The 17,936-nt window shown below is 33.8% G+C and overlaps 1 protein-coding gene across 20 annotated transcripts in view; it reads left to right on the top strand.

Moving 5' to 3' along the window:
* tcf7l2 (transcription factor 7 like 2) overlaps nt 1-17,936 on the top strand; it is a 224,132-nt gene that overhangs the window by 191,235 nt on the left and 14,961 nt on the right. For 11 of the 20 annotated variants that reach the window (XM_028795797.2, XM_028795796.2, XM_028795802.2 and 8 more), the window contains 4 exons: nt 5,532-5,664; nt 9,000-9,102; nt 12,456-12,542; nt 17,391-17,531. In XM_028795797.2, coding sequence (XP_028651630.1) covers nt 5,532-5,664; nt 9,000-9,102; nt 12,456-12,542; nt 17,391-17,531 — 464 coding nt within the window. The remainder of the gene's footprint in view (nt 1-5,531; nt 5,665-8,999; nt 9,103-12,455; nt 12,543-17,390; nt 17,532-17,936) is intronic. The other 9 variants (XM_028795798.2, XM_028795805.2, XM_028795808.2 and 6 more) reach the window with 1 other exon arrangement.

Below are 17,936 nucleotides of genomic sequence, written 5' to 3'. Positions count from 1 at the left end.
CTGAGAGTTTGGTCCATCTTCATCTAACCCAATCTATGGCTGGGCATTCTCAGATCCATACCCACTCACACTTCGTCAATTTAGAGATATCAGTCACCGTCATTTACATGGAAAACCATTTATAATTACAGAAGACCCACATGAACATTAGAAGAATTTAAGAAGAATGTATGAATTCCACACAGATAGGTGGTGATCAGGCCAGTCTTTTGAACTTTGAGGTTACAATGCCAAAACAGCCAATGTGGAACCTTTTGCTAGAAATCCAAATCTGTAATTGTATATACATTTGAAGTCAAGGCAAGATTTACATTGTTGCAAATACTTGCAAATGCTTTCAAATATTATTTTAAAACAAAATTTGAAATACAACACATTCATAGTAAGCTCCAACTCACATGATTATATGATTCAATTAATCAAGTTAGAGTCCCATTGATATGCATACTGTGTTTGATCTCTGGGTAGAAGTTCCCTTTTACTTGAATTCAGTCCTTTCAGGAGAATCTACAGAGTTGTACCTGCTTGAAATTATTTTCACTCTGTCAGTCTGGGCTCCTAAATTTAAGATTGTGCTTAAAATATGGTGTTTCTCATATTAATGTGTTCAGATTCTTCACATATGGGGTTAGAAAAGAAATATTATTAATCAAAGATATTTACGCATTTAATGATTCATCCTGTAGTGGTAGTTACTGAGTAGGACCAACAGTGGTCCCCAAACAAAACCAGTGTTTGACCCATGAACTGAACTGTTGTTTGAAATAGCTATATCATAATTAGCTTTGTAAAAATGTGATTTTCATCAAAAATATCCTACAACGCAATATAAATAAAATTAATAAATGAAATTGCTATTATATCAACCACCAATAGGCCTATTTACTATATAGACAAAAGCAACCAGTTTGAGCGCCAAAGCTGGTATGTAATATTATTGTGTGTTTTTTAGATATGAATAAGATGTACATGACTAATTATTACTGTTTGTATTAATACATATCTAATAAGAAAGAACATTTCACAAGTGAGCTGTGTGGCCATTCTTTTCCTGGAGCAGTCTGACTTTACGGTTATTAGGGGAGAATAATGTAAGAAAATACACATACAGTGCAGAGGTTGTCATTTAGGGGATTGCTGAATAGAATGCTCGACAAAAGAACTAATTTAAATGGTTTACTAAAGCTTTCAATGGAAAAGAATTGACAGCATTCTTTCATATCATTACCAGCGGAGAGCAGCCAGAGAGGCTGTGCGGCCAGTTATTCTCAATGGCTGGGCTTACCAGACGTATTTGATAGCTGTCAACGTTTCTTTTATTGTTGACTGGATTTCTACATAGAGCAAAATCTGAAGAACAGCAGCTTTATTTTGCCCCCTGTTTGTTTGTTTGACATTATGGTTCATAAATTTCAATTTTTATTTTGTATGATGTCAGACTTATATAGTCAATTTTTGTGGTCAAGAAATGTCTAAACTTTATATATGAAGTCATCTAGTATTTTGTTCATGTAGTAGTTTTTATTTCTAGAAAATGAAAACTCTATTTGAAATTGTAAGAGGAAAAATAATGTTTAAATGTTATTTTATTATGCTACTTTAGGATGTTTTAAGTTCATTGTATGCAACGATTCACTTGTTAATTTGTCAAAGGGTCTTTAGTTTCTAAATTAAATACTATTGAAAAGAGCTTATTGATGAAAAAAATACATTGTTTTGCCTTTGCCAGTGCACGTAGTATGGTGAATAACAAAATGATTTAGCAGTCAATGTCTGTTGGAACAGCATGCTGGGCAATTTTGCTGATGTTTTATTATCTTATTTATTAACTAATTTGTGTTTTTGTACATTTCTTAAGTTTTCCTTGATTATTATTAATACACAGTAGTGAGCCTATCCTGAATACCAGTTAAGCAGCATTCTCTTCTTTGTTTCATGCACACAATTCTGGAATAAATTGTATTGACTCTGTTGAAGTGATTAGTTTTAAGGGAAATACCTCCTTAAGTGTGACATATTACAATCGGCATAACATCCTTTGATAAGCTCTTGGGGCATTTTTGTGTCTTTTGTTAACGAAGTACCATTGTGTTTTGTTTTTTTTTTCATCCTTATTCTTAACCTACTCAAATAATGGGTTGAATATACAGTACAAATGTAATCAGGAAACTTGGAGCTAACAGAGTTGCACATTTAAAAGTCCAAACCAAAGTTTAGGTGAGGTGTCATTACACACAGGAAACCTGTTGGGATAGGAGGATCATTAGCATCTTCAGTTTGTTTCTGAGTGAAGGATTCACACCAACAAATTCAAGCTAAGAGTTTAAACGCTTAACAACACTTATCAGCTCTGTTACTACAGTGTGAAGGGGTAGCTTGAGATATGTGGTTTCAGATGATAGAACGTATCAGCCTGTACTTAAATAAACATTGTGGTATAATAATATCGTAATAATAATATAATTTTTCTGTACACTTTTGCTGGCTGTAGTCCTGTGCTTAAGGCATAAGGTTTGAAACTCAAGGACTGCTTCTTGATTCCCTACCATTTACATAATCTGAGACATTAAGCAAGTTTCTTAACCTTCCAGTGCTCCTGTCTAGAAAGTGCATGTTGACAGTTGTGTGTTGTGACTGTACTTGAAGATGTTTTCACTATGGAAAGGTGTTATATAATATTAAGGTTACTGTTTTTGATAACAATAAGAACTAAGCAAACAGAAAAAAAGTAATTACCATATTTACGAAAGAACAAGTTTATATTATGTTGGTGACTAAGTGGTAGAGATAGCAATATTAGATAGATAGATAGATAGATAGATAGATAGATACTTTATTAATCCCAATGGGAAATTCACAACTTAGTGTGTCCAGGGAAGGAATCCACATAAAATAAAGTGGTAGGAGTGATCAATAAATAAAAATAGAAAAATAAAAGTAGAAAAGTACACATACATATACAGTCATACACGGAGCTCCTGAAAAGGCTGCCACTCACGGCGGCGCCGGATGTAAGAATATTAATACTCCACATTCACATTATATCATCTGTAGTTTGATGAGGGAAGCATAATGTGTGCTGTACCACTTATTAAAACTGTTACACAGTTATCAACTTGAATGGTGCCATATAAATTATTTTACAATGTAATTAATACAATGCATTATATATTAACTAATCATCAGTAAATCTGTTTTCTATGAGTTGCCATGAGCATACTTTGAGCAAAATTGTGAAGTCTCCACTCAAAATGTAATGGAAGCTGGGTAAGGGAGACACAAGTGCAGTAGAACAAGGAGTTAAAAGTAATGGGGCATGATTTAGGAAAAGTGGGTGAAAGATGATGCCTTAATAGTTAAACATTGTGCTTGTTTTCTGCACTTTGTGTTCTAAAAATCCACATGGTAAGATTAATGGAAAAAAAAGTACTGTTAACTCATGATGCTGATCAAAGGGACAGGGCAGCAATTCGTGCTCTCCAGTTTACATCATCATTACAAGGAGCGACAGCTACCAAATCTGCCAATACATTCATGCCAGACAGTACGTGCAACAACAACAAAAAAAAATCTCTATTGCTGTTTTTACTGTAGAGTGTGACCATTATTAACAATAATTCAATGACTCATTGATTTGTGTAAAATGTCATAGGACCAAAATGTACTTCTAAGATTAACTCTGCACCTCACTTGTGTTAAGGGCATAACTGTTATTTTAATTATCAGTTTGTATCATTATGTGTTTAATCATCATCATCTATGTCTGTTGAACTTCTTTTCTTCATTGATATTGTTGCACTACCTTTTATTTTCTTAGCTGTTAAGTAAAAACAAGGCACTTTAAATTTGTCTAGATTCTTATTTAACATGAACATGATGCATTTTTCTTTTTCATTTCAGTTATTGCACTTCTTAAAAATAATTTTTTTTGGCTTTGTTTATTTAGATGTGTTCAACACCTGAAATGTGTAACAAAAGGAAGCATTTGAAATGTGTTGTTTGTACAAAACTTCAATATTAAATAAATAACAGTTTTTTTTCCCCGTGATGTTTCCATTATTTTAACCTTTGTTAAGGACTTTTCCTAGCTTTAAGCTATGTGTATGTGCGCACGCATGTGTGTACATATAGAGATCGATAGATAGAAGTAGATACAGGATATAGATCGACAGATCGTAACATCCTCTTATAGCATTGTCGCAGTACCAAAATTACAAACTTTAGTGGGAAACTAAGAAAAGAATTGAAATTCAATACCATTTTTGATATCCAATATAACTCCTAATGTAGCTCATTAAAATTTATTTAAATACGTTTTAGGTCAATACCATGAAAAATGAGTATTTAAAGTTAAAAATCGATATTTGTCAATGTACTTTTGACATCCCTATGTCCTTATTATTGTACATCCGTGTAAACAGTTGTGTGTTCTGATCTTGTAAACATGCCAGTCAAGTGAGCAGCAACAATAATGATTTTTTTATATAAGGACTGTTCTTTGCTCCACCTCAGTTTAAACAATGCTTAGCTTCAGTGTTATTTGACAGTTCCTTTTCCATACTGCAATATAGCAAAAGTGAACCACCCCAGTGAAATTTTCATTGGAGGATCAGATACCTTTGTAATGGTGTTTGTTATACAAACTTCATATGTTTTGTGTATCAGAAACATATTTTAAATAATGCCACATTAATGTTCTTTAAAGTAACTGTACAATCCTACAAAACCTATTGATAAAAGTAAATGCATAGAAAATGAGTAATGACATTAGGGTGTGAGAAGATGTCCCTAAGAATGAGAAGTTTTCATATCTAGTCCTCCATTTTCTTGGATGTTTCACCATGGTTGTAAAGTAACTATTAAGTTCTCAGACTGTTCTAGTTTCCAGTAACTATGATACAATACTCAAAGTCTAATCTGTTTTCCCTTGATACAGATGACACTTTTATATATCAGCTTTGCTTTTATGAAGTTTAGTGAAATTAAATTCTGCTCTGAACAGTTGTTTGCTACAAATACTAATGCATGCATTAGTTATTCATATTTTACTGTACCATACACATCTTATGTAATCTTTAACTGTGTTTTTGTTGAATGCTATTGTCAGTGTCTGTTTCTCTCTGTCTCTGTCTTTTTGATAAAATAAAGGAAAATCTTTCTTGTGATTATAAAAAGTACATAATCTCTGGTAATGCATCAGTACATTTTATGGTATACAGTAAATGTGCGGGTTGAATTGAACTTAGTTTTGTCGTGCTTGACTTGCTTGTATGGAATGTTACTTGCTTTTAATAAATTCAATAAAATAGAAAAAAACAGGTAATCAGTAAATGTTTTGACTCAATTGTCTTATAATCATCATACTTTAGAATAATGTAGCTCTAAACCTGCTTTGGTGACAGACCGGTGAAAAGTATAGAATTTAGCAATGAATAAAAATAACTTGAACTATAATATTCACTTTTTTTGAAATGCAAGAAAATATAAAGTAGTTTGCATTTCTCATCATTTTTTTTCTTTGTGTTTTACAGTCTAACAAAGTTCCCGTTGTGCAGCACCCTCATCATGTTCATCCTCTTACGCCTCTGATCACGTACAGCAATGAACACTTCACACCGGGAAACCCTCCTCCACACTTACAAGCGGATGTGGATCCTAAAACAGGTGAGCTGTCAAGAAAGGAAGTTTTTGAAAGGCCAAGAAAAATCAGAAAATATGATTGTTTGAATGCTTGGCGAGTTGTGAAGGACTGGACTGAAGTGTTCACAAATTCCTCTGTTACAGTTTACTGTTGGGACTATTTATAGTTTATGGGGAGTGTTATGTATTATTCTGTTTTATCCATTGCAGACATGGCGATGTGTTAGTGTCTTTTATAAGGAGCATGTGTAAACACTTCCTTTACATTCTCCAGGAAGATGTCTTGCTCATTACTTTCAAGACCGCATATGTTTTAAAAAAGAACCCAAAAAGGAATGTGAATAATTATATATTAAATTTGAGTAGTTATTGTTATATTTTATACATTTGTGGAAGCAGTAAACATTTTAACCATACTGCAACATCCAAGAAAAAGCTCGATTTTTAGATTGTTTTTACAAGTAAGTTTTTTGAAGTTGGCAAATTTGTTTGCTTACAAAGTGTTGTCTTTAGACAACATTGTTTTCTGTGTGGCTTGTGGTTCATGTAGAATATTTACTTGTTCTGCTATTCCAAATTAATAAAAAATAACTAACCTATTGATATGCCTTATAGAAATTCAAGACTTTTTTATATTGAAAAGAGAAAGGCACACAAATTTTTAGGAGATAATTTCACTAGATAGCAGGTGTCATGTATTATAGAACAGGATTCCATTTTCTTTAGTTAAAGTTATAAGCATATTATGCCTGTCATCCATCAGTTCAGCTGCTTATCTTTGTGAAGTCAGTGCTTCATTTACCATTAACTGCATCCAGCACACATTGCATGCCCTTCATTTTATTCACTTTTACAAACCTCATATTCACCAGCCTGTTACTGTGGGGTAACTCTTAATATTAAAGTGGTATTTTCTAGTTGACTCCTTGTTTCCTGGGTGTTTTGTTTATTAAAAAAAATAGCATAGGTGAGTGACATCACTAAATGCATCTAGATATACATACAATTTAGTATTTTCCTTCCTGCTTATACAGTGTTTTTATATTACCAAAAATAATTTTACAAAGTAATTTTGAATAAGAGCAGAAAAAGGAACCAAGAACTACCCTCATAATAATGCAGGATGGCAAAGGTTGCATTAGACAGCAGATTTTCCTGTCATGTGACCAAAATGGAAATTGTAAACACTGGTTTATTTAATGTGTTGTCGCAACATGCAGTTTACGTTATGTTTGGCACAATAATTTCTCTTTTTTGTGTGTGTATGTATGTATGTATGTATGTATATGTAAATGTAAAATGCGAAGTTGACCAACTGACTCACTCACCCATGAACAAAACTATTTCTTGTTTGGTTAAAAAGCTAAAATTTTGCAGGATGGTACATCTAAGTCCGTAGGTATCAGCTAAGAAAGGACATTTTAGTATATCAATATTTAGTGGTAAAATCCACAAACAGAACATAGATGAAGTATACATTTTACATATTTCACAATATGTACAGTGCTTATAATGTTCAGTTCATTACATTGGCCAATTTAATGTGCAGCCTGTAAACGTCACTTCTGTATGTAATAAATTAAAGGAAACCACGATTCAGTGAATAATTGCTTTTGATCTAAACCCTCCAAAACTATGTAATGGTGCAAGATTACAGATCAAAGAGTTCTGACGAAACCACCATTTTTACAGGATTTGCCACAGGGTGAAATAATATGTATGCCCAAAATTCCCATTATTCGTACTAATTACCTGTTTGAATTCAAAAGAATACTGTTTCCTCTAAAAATGTTTTGCAATGGCCATCAACAAAAGCCAAGTTACTAGAAAAAAACAAGAACTGATCTACAGCAGGAAAAGTTTATTTTGCTCATGCACAATTGTATATAGCATGTTAAAGAGTGGGTGGCACAGTGCTGCTTCCTTGCAGTACAGAGACCAAGGGTTTGTGTCCTGAGTCCTCCCTGCATGGAGTTTGCATGTCCTTTCTCTGTCTGCAATGCTTTCCTTCGGGTGCTGCAGTTTCCTCCCACAGTCCAAAGCCTGTCTTGATTGGTGCATTTGTTACAATAAATTGCCCATGGTGTGTGTATATTCTACTCTGCGATGGGCTGAAGAGGGATTGTTCTTGCCTGGTGCAATAAGAAAATTGAAAACAGAACATGGTGTCCGCGTGGATTTTCTCCCATATTCTAGAGGTTTGGAGACACTAAATTGCTAATATAGGAATGGGCTTAGCATTGAAGTTATGCCCTGTTTAGTGCTGGTTCTGGTTTTGTGCCAGATGTTTCCTAGATTGGTTCCATTCCCCCACAACCCTGAATTGGATTAAGTATATTTGAGAGTACTTTGAATGTTATGTTGTACTGTCTACTGTCAAAATGTTATTTCATATTTTCTCGCCATTTGAGTGTTTAGCCTGACTATAGAAACTGCATTTCTCGTGTGCAGATTTAATAGTAAAGATATAATTATTAATATAATTATAATTAATTATAATTATTAATAAAGTAAAGCAAGACAAGAAAGTGATTTGAGCATGGCTAGCACACCATTTTCTTTGGTAGGTTCCTTGGATCACGTACTTTGGCCAAAACTCATTCTAAAGCAAGAGGAGAAAAACAAGTAGTTTATCTTGCCAGCTCTGGCTACTTATTTAAACACATTGGCAAATCTTATACTCACAGGCACCGCTCATAGCAAGTAAAAGCTTCATTACATTAAATGCTATTGGAACTTAATCAGTGCAGGCTCTTCCTAAGTAGTCCTCTTCAGTTGTTGTTGAGCTTTTGACAGTCTTTCTCTTTGCATTGTAATTGTTACCAATACGTGCTGATATAATGTAATATTTTGTGAATGCAATGTAAGGTTGATTATCACTGCAATACTTGTGGTAATTTGTAAGCAGAAGACATGTTTAAAGTAGAAGAAGAAACTATTATTAACTGTATTAGAGTGTTTATGACCTATGGAGGACTGGTGTACTGCCATAGGTTCCTGCCTTGTGTCTAGCATTTCTGGCACATGATCCAGTGCCAAACAACTATTAAAAGAAATAAGTGGATTCAGAAATCCACTTATTGTATGTGCATTGTCATGTTATTAAAATTGACAGTGCAGGTAATTCATGGTGTTTTTGTTCAGGTGATATTTTTGGTATCATAATAAAATGCATTTTATTTGATCTTGGCTTTCATAGGGATTTAACAAAATCGAATGTACATTTTTTTTGTTTATTTTAATTTTCCTGCTAGGGAAAGGACACCATGACTTATCTTTAAATGTTACAGTAACATATTTTGAATAATGATCTTCTGTAACTGCTTAACTTTTTTTTATCTCTCCAATCCATATTACAGGCATTCCCCGACCTCCTCATCCTCCAGATATTTCTCCATATTATCCATTGTCTCCAGGAACTGTGGGGCAAATACCCCATCCGCTAGGATGGTTAGTACCACAGTAAGCAACATTAATTTTCTATCTCATTTATATTTGTGACCGTAGAGTCTGGCATGTTTTTATAAGTGTAAAATAGTTAAACATACAATAAATATTTTTGTAAGCACTAAGTATGTGGTGTTTGTATTAATATCAATAAATAAATTACAGCAAATAAACTTGAATATTCTACTTATATTCTTTGATATATCTTTAGTCTCTACCACAGAAAAGTGAAAGAAAGAAAAAAATGTAAGAATTGTATATGTGAAGTTGTGTATCTTACCTTGTTTCAGCTTAGTAGGGTCTAGCCACCAATCAGTTTACTCCAGCTTTTCACACATTTCCATTTTTTCACCATCTTTACCTCTTCTCCACCTTCTCTTGTGTGTGTATGTGTTTCAATGTAACACTTATCCATTTTATAGTCCAAGGCAAAGTTAGAAATTATATTACATAAAAATATTAAGAAAACATTTCTGTTTTTCTCATTCATTATTAAGACTCATATTCCAAAACATCAACCTTTGTTATGTTGGAAGATTTTAAGTGCTTGCTATCTCAGTGCCTGCATGAATGCTATAAAGAATGCTTTAATGCCTGTTGTTGGTAATATTTTAAATAATTATTTAATTAATAAATCTCATGGTTGTTTTAATATGCAGGTCTCAGCTGCTGAGCTAGATTTATTCATTGTTTTGGCCCATTAATATTACTGTGTTACCTGTTTTTATAAGCAACTTAAAATACAACTTGCTTTTTAATTTGGCAGTCAGGTGAAAACTTTGTATCATATTGTGATTAGATTACTGTTCTTATAGTTTTCATTCATTGATATAAAAATATCCCTCCCATTCATTCATTAGCTAAACATTTATTCCAGTTATATTGTTATGAGGAACAGGAGTACATTCTTCTGGTATTAAACATAAGGCAAGAGGGTAATCTTCAGGTACAAACAGATTTTCACTGAGACTAGGTCTTTTTAGAGTTGCCTAACATGCATGCATTTCAAATCTCGAAAGAAAAACAAGAATAACCAAAGAAAACCTCAGGTTGGACTAGGGCTGGACGGTATGACCAAAATTCTATATCACGGTATTTTTCAAAATTATACCAGTTTCACGGTATTCAACAGTATTTTTTTCCCCATGCGTGAGTGGATGTTAACCACATTTTCCACTGCAATTACTGCTGTAGACTGGCTAAAAATAACCTATTCCACTGTCGTGAGAATTGTACATTGTCCAAAAAAATTTTAATGTGCACAAAAGTATTAATACAGGTTTGCATGGCCCCATAAAGTGATAGTTTTCAAGGGGGTGGCACTAATGAAGGGAAGGAATCACAATGCATGACAAATTGCAGTCAAAATATAGAACCTTTTTATTGAACAAATTTTGCAAACAACTTAAACTATAATTTTGACAACATATTTGTAACCATCCAAAGAGGCATTTAGACTTAGTAAAATATCTAGAGGTGCTTGTCAAAAGTTGTATTGCACTGAACATGTCTTAGAAAAGGAATAAAGAGTAAATATTTTCTGTAAACCAACTACACTTTCTGTTAATGTTATCAATCTCTGTCCACTGACACGTTAGCAATATGGATTGTAATGGCGTTGGTTATCTCGATTCACCGCTTGCTTTTTTTGTCGTAGGCAGTACCTCTAGCAAACGCGTCTACAAGTAACGTCTGACTCGAGTGTCCTCTAGATTTTTCAGTTTTACCTGAGGATGTAGTTCCGTACATTCATGGTACTCCAAAGCATGTTTGCAGCAAATTGCTGGTGTTGCCGCCTCCAGCGACAACTTTAGCTCCACAGCATTTGCAGTAAATAGTTGTTTGGTCCACATCTGACCTTTTAAAACCAAAATCTCCAGACAAGAGACACGGCTCCTTTTTTCCGACAAAAGTTCTTCTGTGTCATCATGTTCAACTTTATCGTCTGCTACAGCTTCAGTTTTGGATTGTTCTATGTCTATTTTCACCGCTCAATACCTCCACTAACACGTGTTTAACGGTGTAGCAGTGAAAAAGGTCCCCCCTTAAACATTTTCCTGCTGCGCCACATTCCGAACGTTGTTTAGGCTATTTAAACCGGTATTGCGGAATAAGAAAAATCCATATCATAACAAAAATAAAAAACGGTTTTCGGTATGAACTGGTATACCTCCCAGCATTAGGTTGGACTGTGGAAGAATGCACAAGCTTCCCACAGACAATGACTACACCATGATTGTAACTTATTTTCCTGCATCTGTCAGACAACAGTAAGCACACAGCAATATTGCATTGCCCGCAACTAAAATAAATTTGTGCTTGAAATGGTAAAGATACACAAGATCTTAAAACCTGCTGAATTAGTCCATTTAAGAAGACTTGAAATATTTTTGATTACTTACAGCATCAGTAGTTGTCTCGAACCTCCATTTATTTTGATGACAGTTATTAACAGATTTGTTTTGAGCACAATACAAGTAACTTATGTACAGTATATAAGAAAATAATAAATGTTAGACATCAGATGATATTTGTTTTGTTAGTGACTTTTAAATTAGACCTAATATCTTTTTTAAAGAATTTCTAAAATATTTCTTAGCTGTAATTGTATCAACTTGAAAAATATATCTAAACATTTTTAAGGCAGGGTTCGGCAATCAACTTTGCTTATAATCTCAGATTTTTAGAGTTGGCTTTTTAAATAAGGTTTTTAGAAAAGAGCTGCCCATAAAAATGAAAGAATCCATCATTTGTACATAGATTTTTTTTTTATTTTTAATCCAAGTTGCTGGTTTGTGTTTAGAATGCTATTTTGCATGTTGCTGTATTGTGCAATTAAAGTAATGAACCATGATTGCCAGTCTGTTACCCACAATTCCGTATGGGGACTCTCCCCTGGTAACTCTTGTCAACACTTGTTAATATGACAAAAGGCTACAAATTAAGCTCTGTTAATTTAATGTTTTCTCACCGCGATCTAAATACCGAAAGAGGCCCTGAGCACAGAAGCAACCCTTTGATTCACTGTACTTTATTTTGGTATAAATTTACATTCATTATTGTTTTCCTTTGGATGTGTAGCCCTCAATTAGCGTGATGGCTCCATTAAAGCAGTCGACGCTTCGCGTTTAATTATCACAACAAAACACCTAGTTTCAGCTCGGGGAGAGGGTCTCTGTTGACATAAGCAGGGGTTATAAAATTTAATTACCATTCCTCTCAGATTTATGGCATTCAAATTGTTCAGAGTTTGCTCTCTTTGATCCTCACTCTGCAATCCCCAAGATTTTTGTTCTGATCAAATTAAAATAAAGCTTGCAGCAAGGGGAAAGGTTTTTACCTTTTTATTCTCCCTTTTTTCTTTTTAGGCAAGGTCAACCAGTTTATCCAATCACAACAGGAGGATTTAGGCATCCATATCCAACTGCCCTCACGGTCAATGCTTCCATGTCAAGGTGAGTTGCCACCTATAAAATGCATGGGGTTTTAATGCATCACAATTAAGCTGTATCACAATTATGTTTTTTGATTTGAGTAAGTTGCTTTTTTCTCATCATGCAAGTTAAAGACAGTGTTAAAACAAAAAAAGTTGGTTTGTGTGTGTGTGTGATTTTTTTTTTTTGGTACTAAGCAAGTTTAGAATACTTTAAAGGAAATGATGCTGTTTTTAATTTATTATGTAAATGAAAATGTCAAATTGGTAAATGCAGAATATAAACACAGTAACCACACATAAAATATTAGATATACATTTTGCTTACAACCTTTTCTATATTACATTGTAAGTAAAATAAATGAAATATTACATTTCAGAAATACTATGATTTTAAAACTTGTGACTCCTAAACTGATGCAGAATGAGTAGACATATGGGTGAATGTGACCTATGTGGAAGAATAATTCTAGGGTAACATAGATTATATCTTAAAGAAATAGCATAAAGAGTTAATAAATCTCAGAAACCTTTGTGGGCATTTCAGGAGGCCAGATAGGGGTGAAGTGAACATGTAAAATGTGGAAACAAGACTTTATTTTTGGATTTGAGAATGTAAAAAAGGGTGTACAAATGCACTAGAATATGTGGTATCTGTACATTCCCCTTGTGTGTGCTTGAGTTTTCTTTGGATACCTCTCCTTCTTCTTGCATCCCAAAGGCATGCATGTTGGATTAAGTGGAAACTCAAACTTAGTCATTTTTGAAAATATATTTGCCCAACCCAGTGTTGGTTCCTGCCATGTATCCTGTATGGTCAGAATAGTTTTCCCATGAAAGTGCTGGTAAAAACAATGGATTTTTATGATAAGATGTAGCCATTGCCACAATATAAGACATTTGTTATTGTTTGCACCTATTCCCAAATGTAGTCACAGTCAGACTTAATAGTGAAACTTTCTGCAGATGTGTGAGAATAACATCTTTCCATTGGATTCTTCTGAAGTACTTTTAGTTATGCCGATATGTTCTAGGTAAATTAGTTGTTTGTGGACTGTTGGATGATAAATACTGTATGTCCTTATCTTGTATATTTGTATTGATGATTTTATTATGTACTTCAGCAAAGCAAATTTCATGCAATTGCTGTTTCTTTTTGCAAGTAAAGTGGAAATAATGTGTCTAATACCATTTAATATTCTTTTTCTGTGGTATGTGTGTAAGTCTTGCCTTTTTGACTAGTCTGTTTTGGTATCCTCATAAGTTTGAGACCCCTCCTATTTTAATTACAGCTAAATGTCCAGTGACTGCTCGCTTTTTTACCTACAAGTCAGTAGAGCTGTGTTTAAGTATTCACTAATTGCCCTTAATGATGGGTTTGTTTTCTGTTCATCTGATTTCCAGTACAGTTAATTGAATCGGTGGAGGCTCCTTGTTTTGTGAAGGGTTGAAACAGCTAATGCATTTTGATAATGTGTAATTTAATTTGCATAGCTAATTGACAAGGTTCCTCATCTCTGGAGAGTTTAGGTTAACTTTGGCACTCCTTTTGAATGAGGTTGGGGAGAAGGGGGGTCACAGATGTTAATATGCGTCTGTCTGTCTATGTGGCTGCGTTTATATATTTAAATGATGTTTTTTATTTGTTTAATGTAGTGCCAGACTGCTAACAGTTCTTTAAGGATTTTAGCTTATTTGTAAATGCCCCTAATTCATTATGGAATTATGTATTAATAAGTAAAAACATTAACTTGTTTACCAGAATAGGATATGGAATTTCTGTTTGAAACTGAAACAGTGTACTGATGCGTCAAAAAGAATACGCAGATATCATTCGTGATTAAATTTTAATAAATAACTAACAAAGAAGGAAAACATTATTAATGTGTGCTGTGAATGGAGCTACTTTTGTTTTACTGTGCAGATTTTTTTCCCTACTGTATTTAAAGTTTAAAAATCCTGGAGGGTTGGTGTGGTGTGGGGGTGGGTGTGTCCTTTTTTTTTTTTTTTTTTTTTTTTAAAGGAGCTGTGAAATAACGCTAGTAAAGCAAGCCTTCTTGTACCTAGTATTCCCTTGATATACTATCCAGTCAGCTACTTGGTTAAAAAAGAATATACAGCAAATTAAAGACATTATTTTGATAATGGGGTGACAGAAGTACACGTCTATTATCTGTGTGACAGTTATAGGAAATGTAGGCTCCTTGCCCTGTGCAGGGTAACCCTTTGATATGCATTCCATCCTGCCGCCTGGCTGCAATTTCTCAGAATTAAGTGATGGGTCATTATACTTTAAACACCATGGAGAAGACTGGATTGGCAATTAAACGGCACTCACTGACACTCATTCGTGCCACCCGGTGACCCCCTTTAGATTGAGATGTTGGAGCTTCGGGGCCCTCAGCCTGCTAAATTGGTAGAAGGCGCTTCTCCTGATGAGGGCCGACTCTGAAATCAGTCAGCTTCAAAGAGAGCAGAATCATGTATAAACCATAACGTGGGTGCGCTGTGGCTCAGAAAAAAGGGGGGGGGGGGGGTATAGAGAAAGGAGAAATTGGAGCCTGGTATAGAAGAAATGTAACAAGTGTATACGAAGAGCAAGGGAATAATGACGGACTCGCTGCAACTCAAAGGGGTTGTACTGCAGAAAGCAGCATCCCTACTGCTTGTGCATAAAATAAAGGCAAGTAGATGACATACTGTTAACAGAAACATGCCAATGATGAAGCAGTGTGCCGCAATTGGAGAAAGAAACCCCCTAGAGAGTGCCAGGAACAAAAAAAAATAGTTGTTCCTAGGAAGTTTAAGCCCATCATTATATTCTGGCTTCAAGCCATGCATCCAGACAGTGAGGTATAATGAGCTGTTTAGAATTTTTCATTTTTTCAATTTGATTTTGTGTATGACCATGTATTTGACGAATGTTTTGTTAGGATTTTTTTTTTTTTTTTTAAATTTTTAAAAGGTTATTTGAGCAGGATGATGTTGCAGATGAAAAGCATACAGGCCTTTGAAATCAAGTTAAAAGATAATCTTAGATTATGAAAATGTCCATATACATGAAGGTAAAAATTACTTAACACACCTGTTCGCTGCCATAGTTGGTCAATTGTACATTTAAATGGTCTTCAAAATAGATTTCATGTTGATTTGAAGCCTGCACTTATATACATATTTGACATTGAGATATAGTAATATGGAGTACCTGTGAAAGGAAAATTGAGTTCAAATCCTTTTCCTACAATTATTCTGTTTGTATGTTCATATGTCCTACCTATTTATGGTCCAGTATAAACTTATCCATGACTTTATCATGCAATGGGCCGAATTTTGTCCAATATTTATTCCTTACTGTAGCAGTATTCCATTCTAAATGATTTAGTGAATAAAAAGCAGGTGCAGATAAACATTGAAGGTAGTATAAAGCTAATATAGGGTTTACCAGTGACCCTATATTAGAAGAAGCAGCTTTAAATATAACAGGTTGCCATATAATAAACATTCAATTATAAATTGGCACAGTATGCCCCTAATTCAGCACAATGATGTATTTTCTTAGTATGCTTTATTTATTACGGTGTTGTGAAGAACTGCAACTTGTTCAAGTAGTTTTGCATGCAAGGAAGAAATGTCATTTCATTGAAGGAATGTACATAGCCACTCACATACATTGAACCATTTTTTTAAACCTACCACACATGTTTAAATTTAATGATACATCTGTAAATCTTTGTAAAACGGTTGTCATGAGTATACATTTCAAATTCAGTTTAAACTGTGCAAAATACAATAATTGTATTTTTTTCAGTTTTATTTTTTATGTGTTGTTATAATGACTGCAAATCCCCACCTGGTTTGAATTTATACTACAATGGCAATATTTTAGCCTGTAAAGTATTATACAGACTAATCAGCTTTTAATAAAGGTATAAGATCACTTTGTTCAACATGTCTAACATGCATATTAATTTTTCAGTTGATGTTATTAAAATTCAGTGAATGACAAAAGTATAATAATAAAGGCTTTGGCGGAAACCTCAAATATACCAGCTCAGAACTCTTATCAGCAGTGCCGAGTTACAGCTGTCAAGTAGGAAAGTGCTTCAGTAATACCTCTTAGAACAACAACAGAAGTGGTCCTGTTTTTACTTTGATTCATGACATAGTTCCTCTTCTTAATCCATTAATGACCACTGCCTAATAGGGAGAGTTGCTTATGCATTTATATAGTTGTAAACTATGTGCTTGTGATGCATCATTCAATGCCTTTTCATATTGTGAAGCAGTTTACTTATTGCTTTATGCCAAATCAACTTTTTTTACATTTTTTTTTACTTTTATGTCTTAGTCATATAATAATTGAAATAATTGTATTAGTCAGTATACTACATTGCTGAGTTAATATTTCTGTGTTGCATTTACATTGTCAAGTAGTATCCTGTGTTCATATGTTTTAAGTTTTCATTGTACCAGTTTGTTCTCTAAACCTTCACTGACTAGACCTTATTAGATGCTATTGATTGTTTATCTGATTATTGTCAGTTTGTGGTAGTTCAAAGTTTTAAATGTCTAGATTTAGTTACCATAGTGTTGTAGGTTTTTAAGAAAATGTACTAAAGTGGTTTGTAGTGTATTTCTTGCAATGAAATTCATTTATGTAATTTTCAAAACAGTCTCAGTTGCATAATGTCGCTAATAATTAGAACAGACATTGTGAGTTAAACAGCATCCTTATGAGGTTCATTAACTTGATGGTGTCATGTTAATTAGATGTGACAACTTGCATATGCTAGTTCTGCATTCATTAATGTGTCTAAATCTGTGCCCACCTTTCTTGGCTCATCCACTTTTATTCTGACGATTTACACAGTTTTCTCACCTCTAGGTTTCCCCCACACATGGTCCCGCCACACCATAGTTTACACACAACGGGGATTCCTCACCCAGCTATAGTCACACCCACCGTCAAACAGGAGTCTTCCCAAAGTGACATTGGGTCCCTCAATAACTCGTAAGTTGTCCTTGCTTTTTGCCTTTTTTTCCCTCATGTGAAAATGTGTTTTTACTTTCTGCTGTTATAATTCATATTCTTACACTTTCCATTTGATGGTTATAATGAGAATGGTTTAAAGTTTAGCCTCTTTTATTGTGAGCATTGTTAAAAAGTACTATGTCATAATTTAGAAATGTCCATGCAATGTTTTGCTCACAGACAAAAATGCAAAGAAAATAACATTGAATGTCATTTTTTTACCTTCAGCAGTGATAAACATGTAAATGTGTATGTATTTTGTAGTTTTTCATAAATAAATAAATGCCTAGTAAATAAGCACATTTCAGAATTTTAACAGCACTTTAAGAATGTACACAAATTGTAAGCAGGCAATTCAGCCATATATAATATAGTAATTTCTGT

The sequence above is a fragment of the Erpetoichthys calabaricus genome, chromosome 2 (assembly GCF_900747795.2).
Source record: "Erpetoichthys calabaricus chromosome 2, fErpCal1.3, whole genome shotgun sequence".
Lineage (NCBI taxonomy): Eukaryota > Metazoa > Chordata > Cladistia > Polypteriformes > Polypteridae > Erpetoichthys > Erpetoichthys calabaricus.
This window is presented reverse-complemented; position numbering and strand designations above follow the sequence as displayed.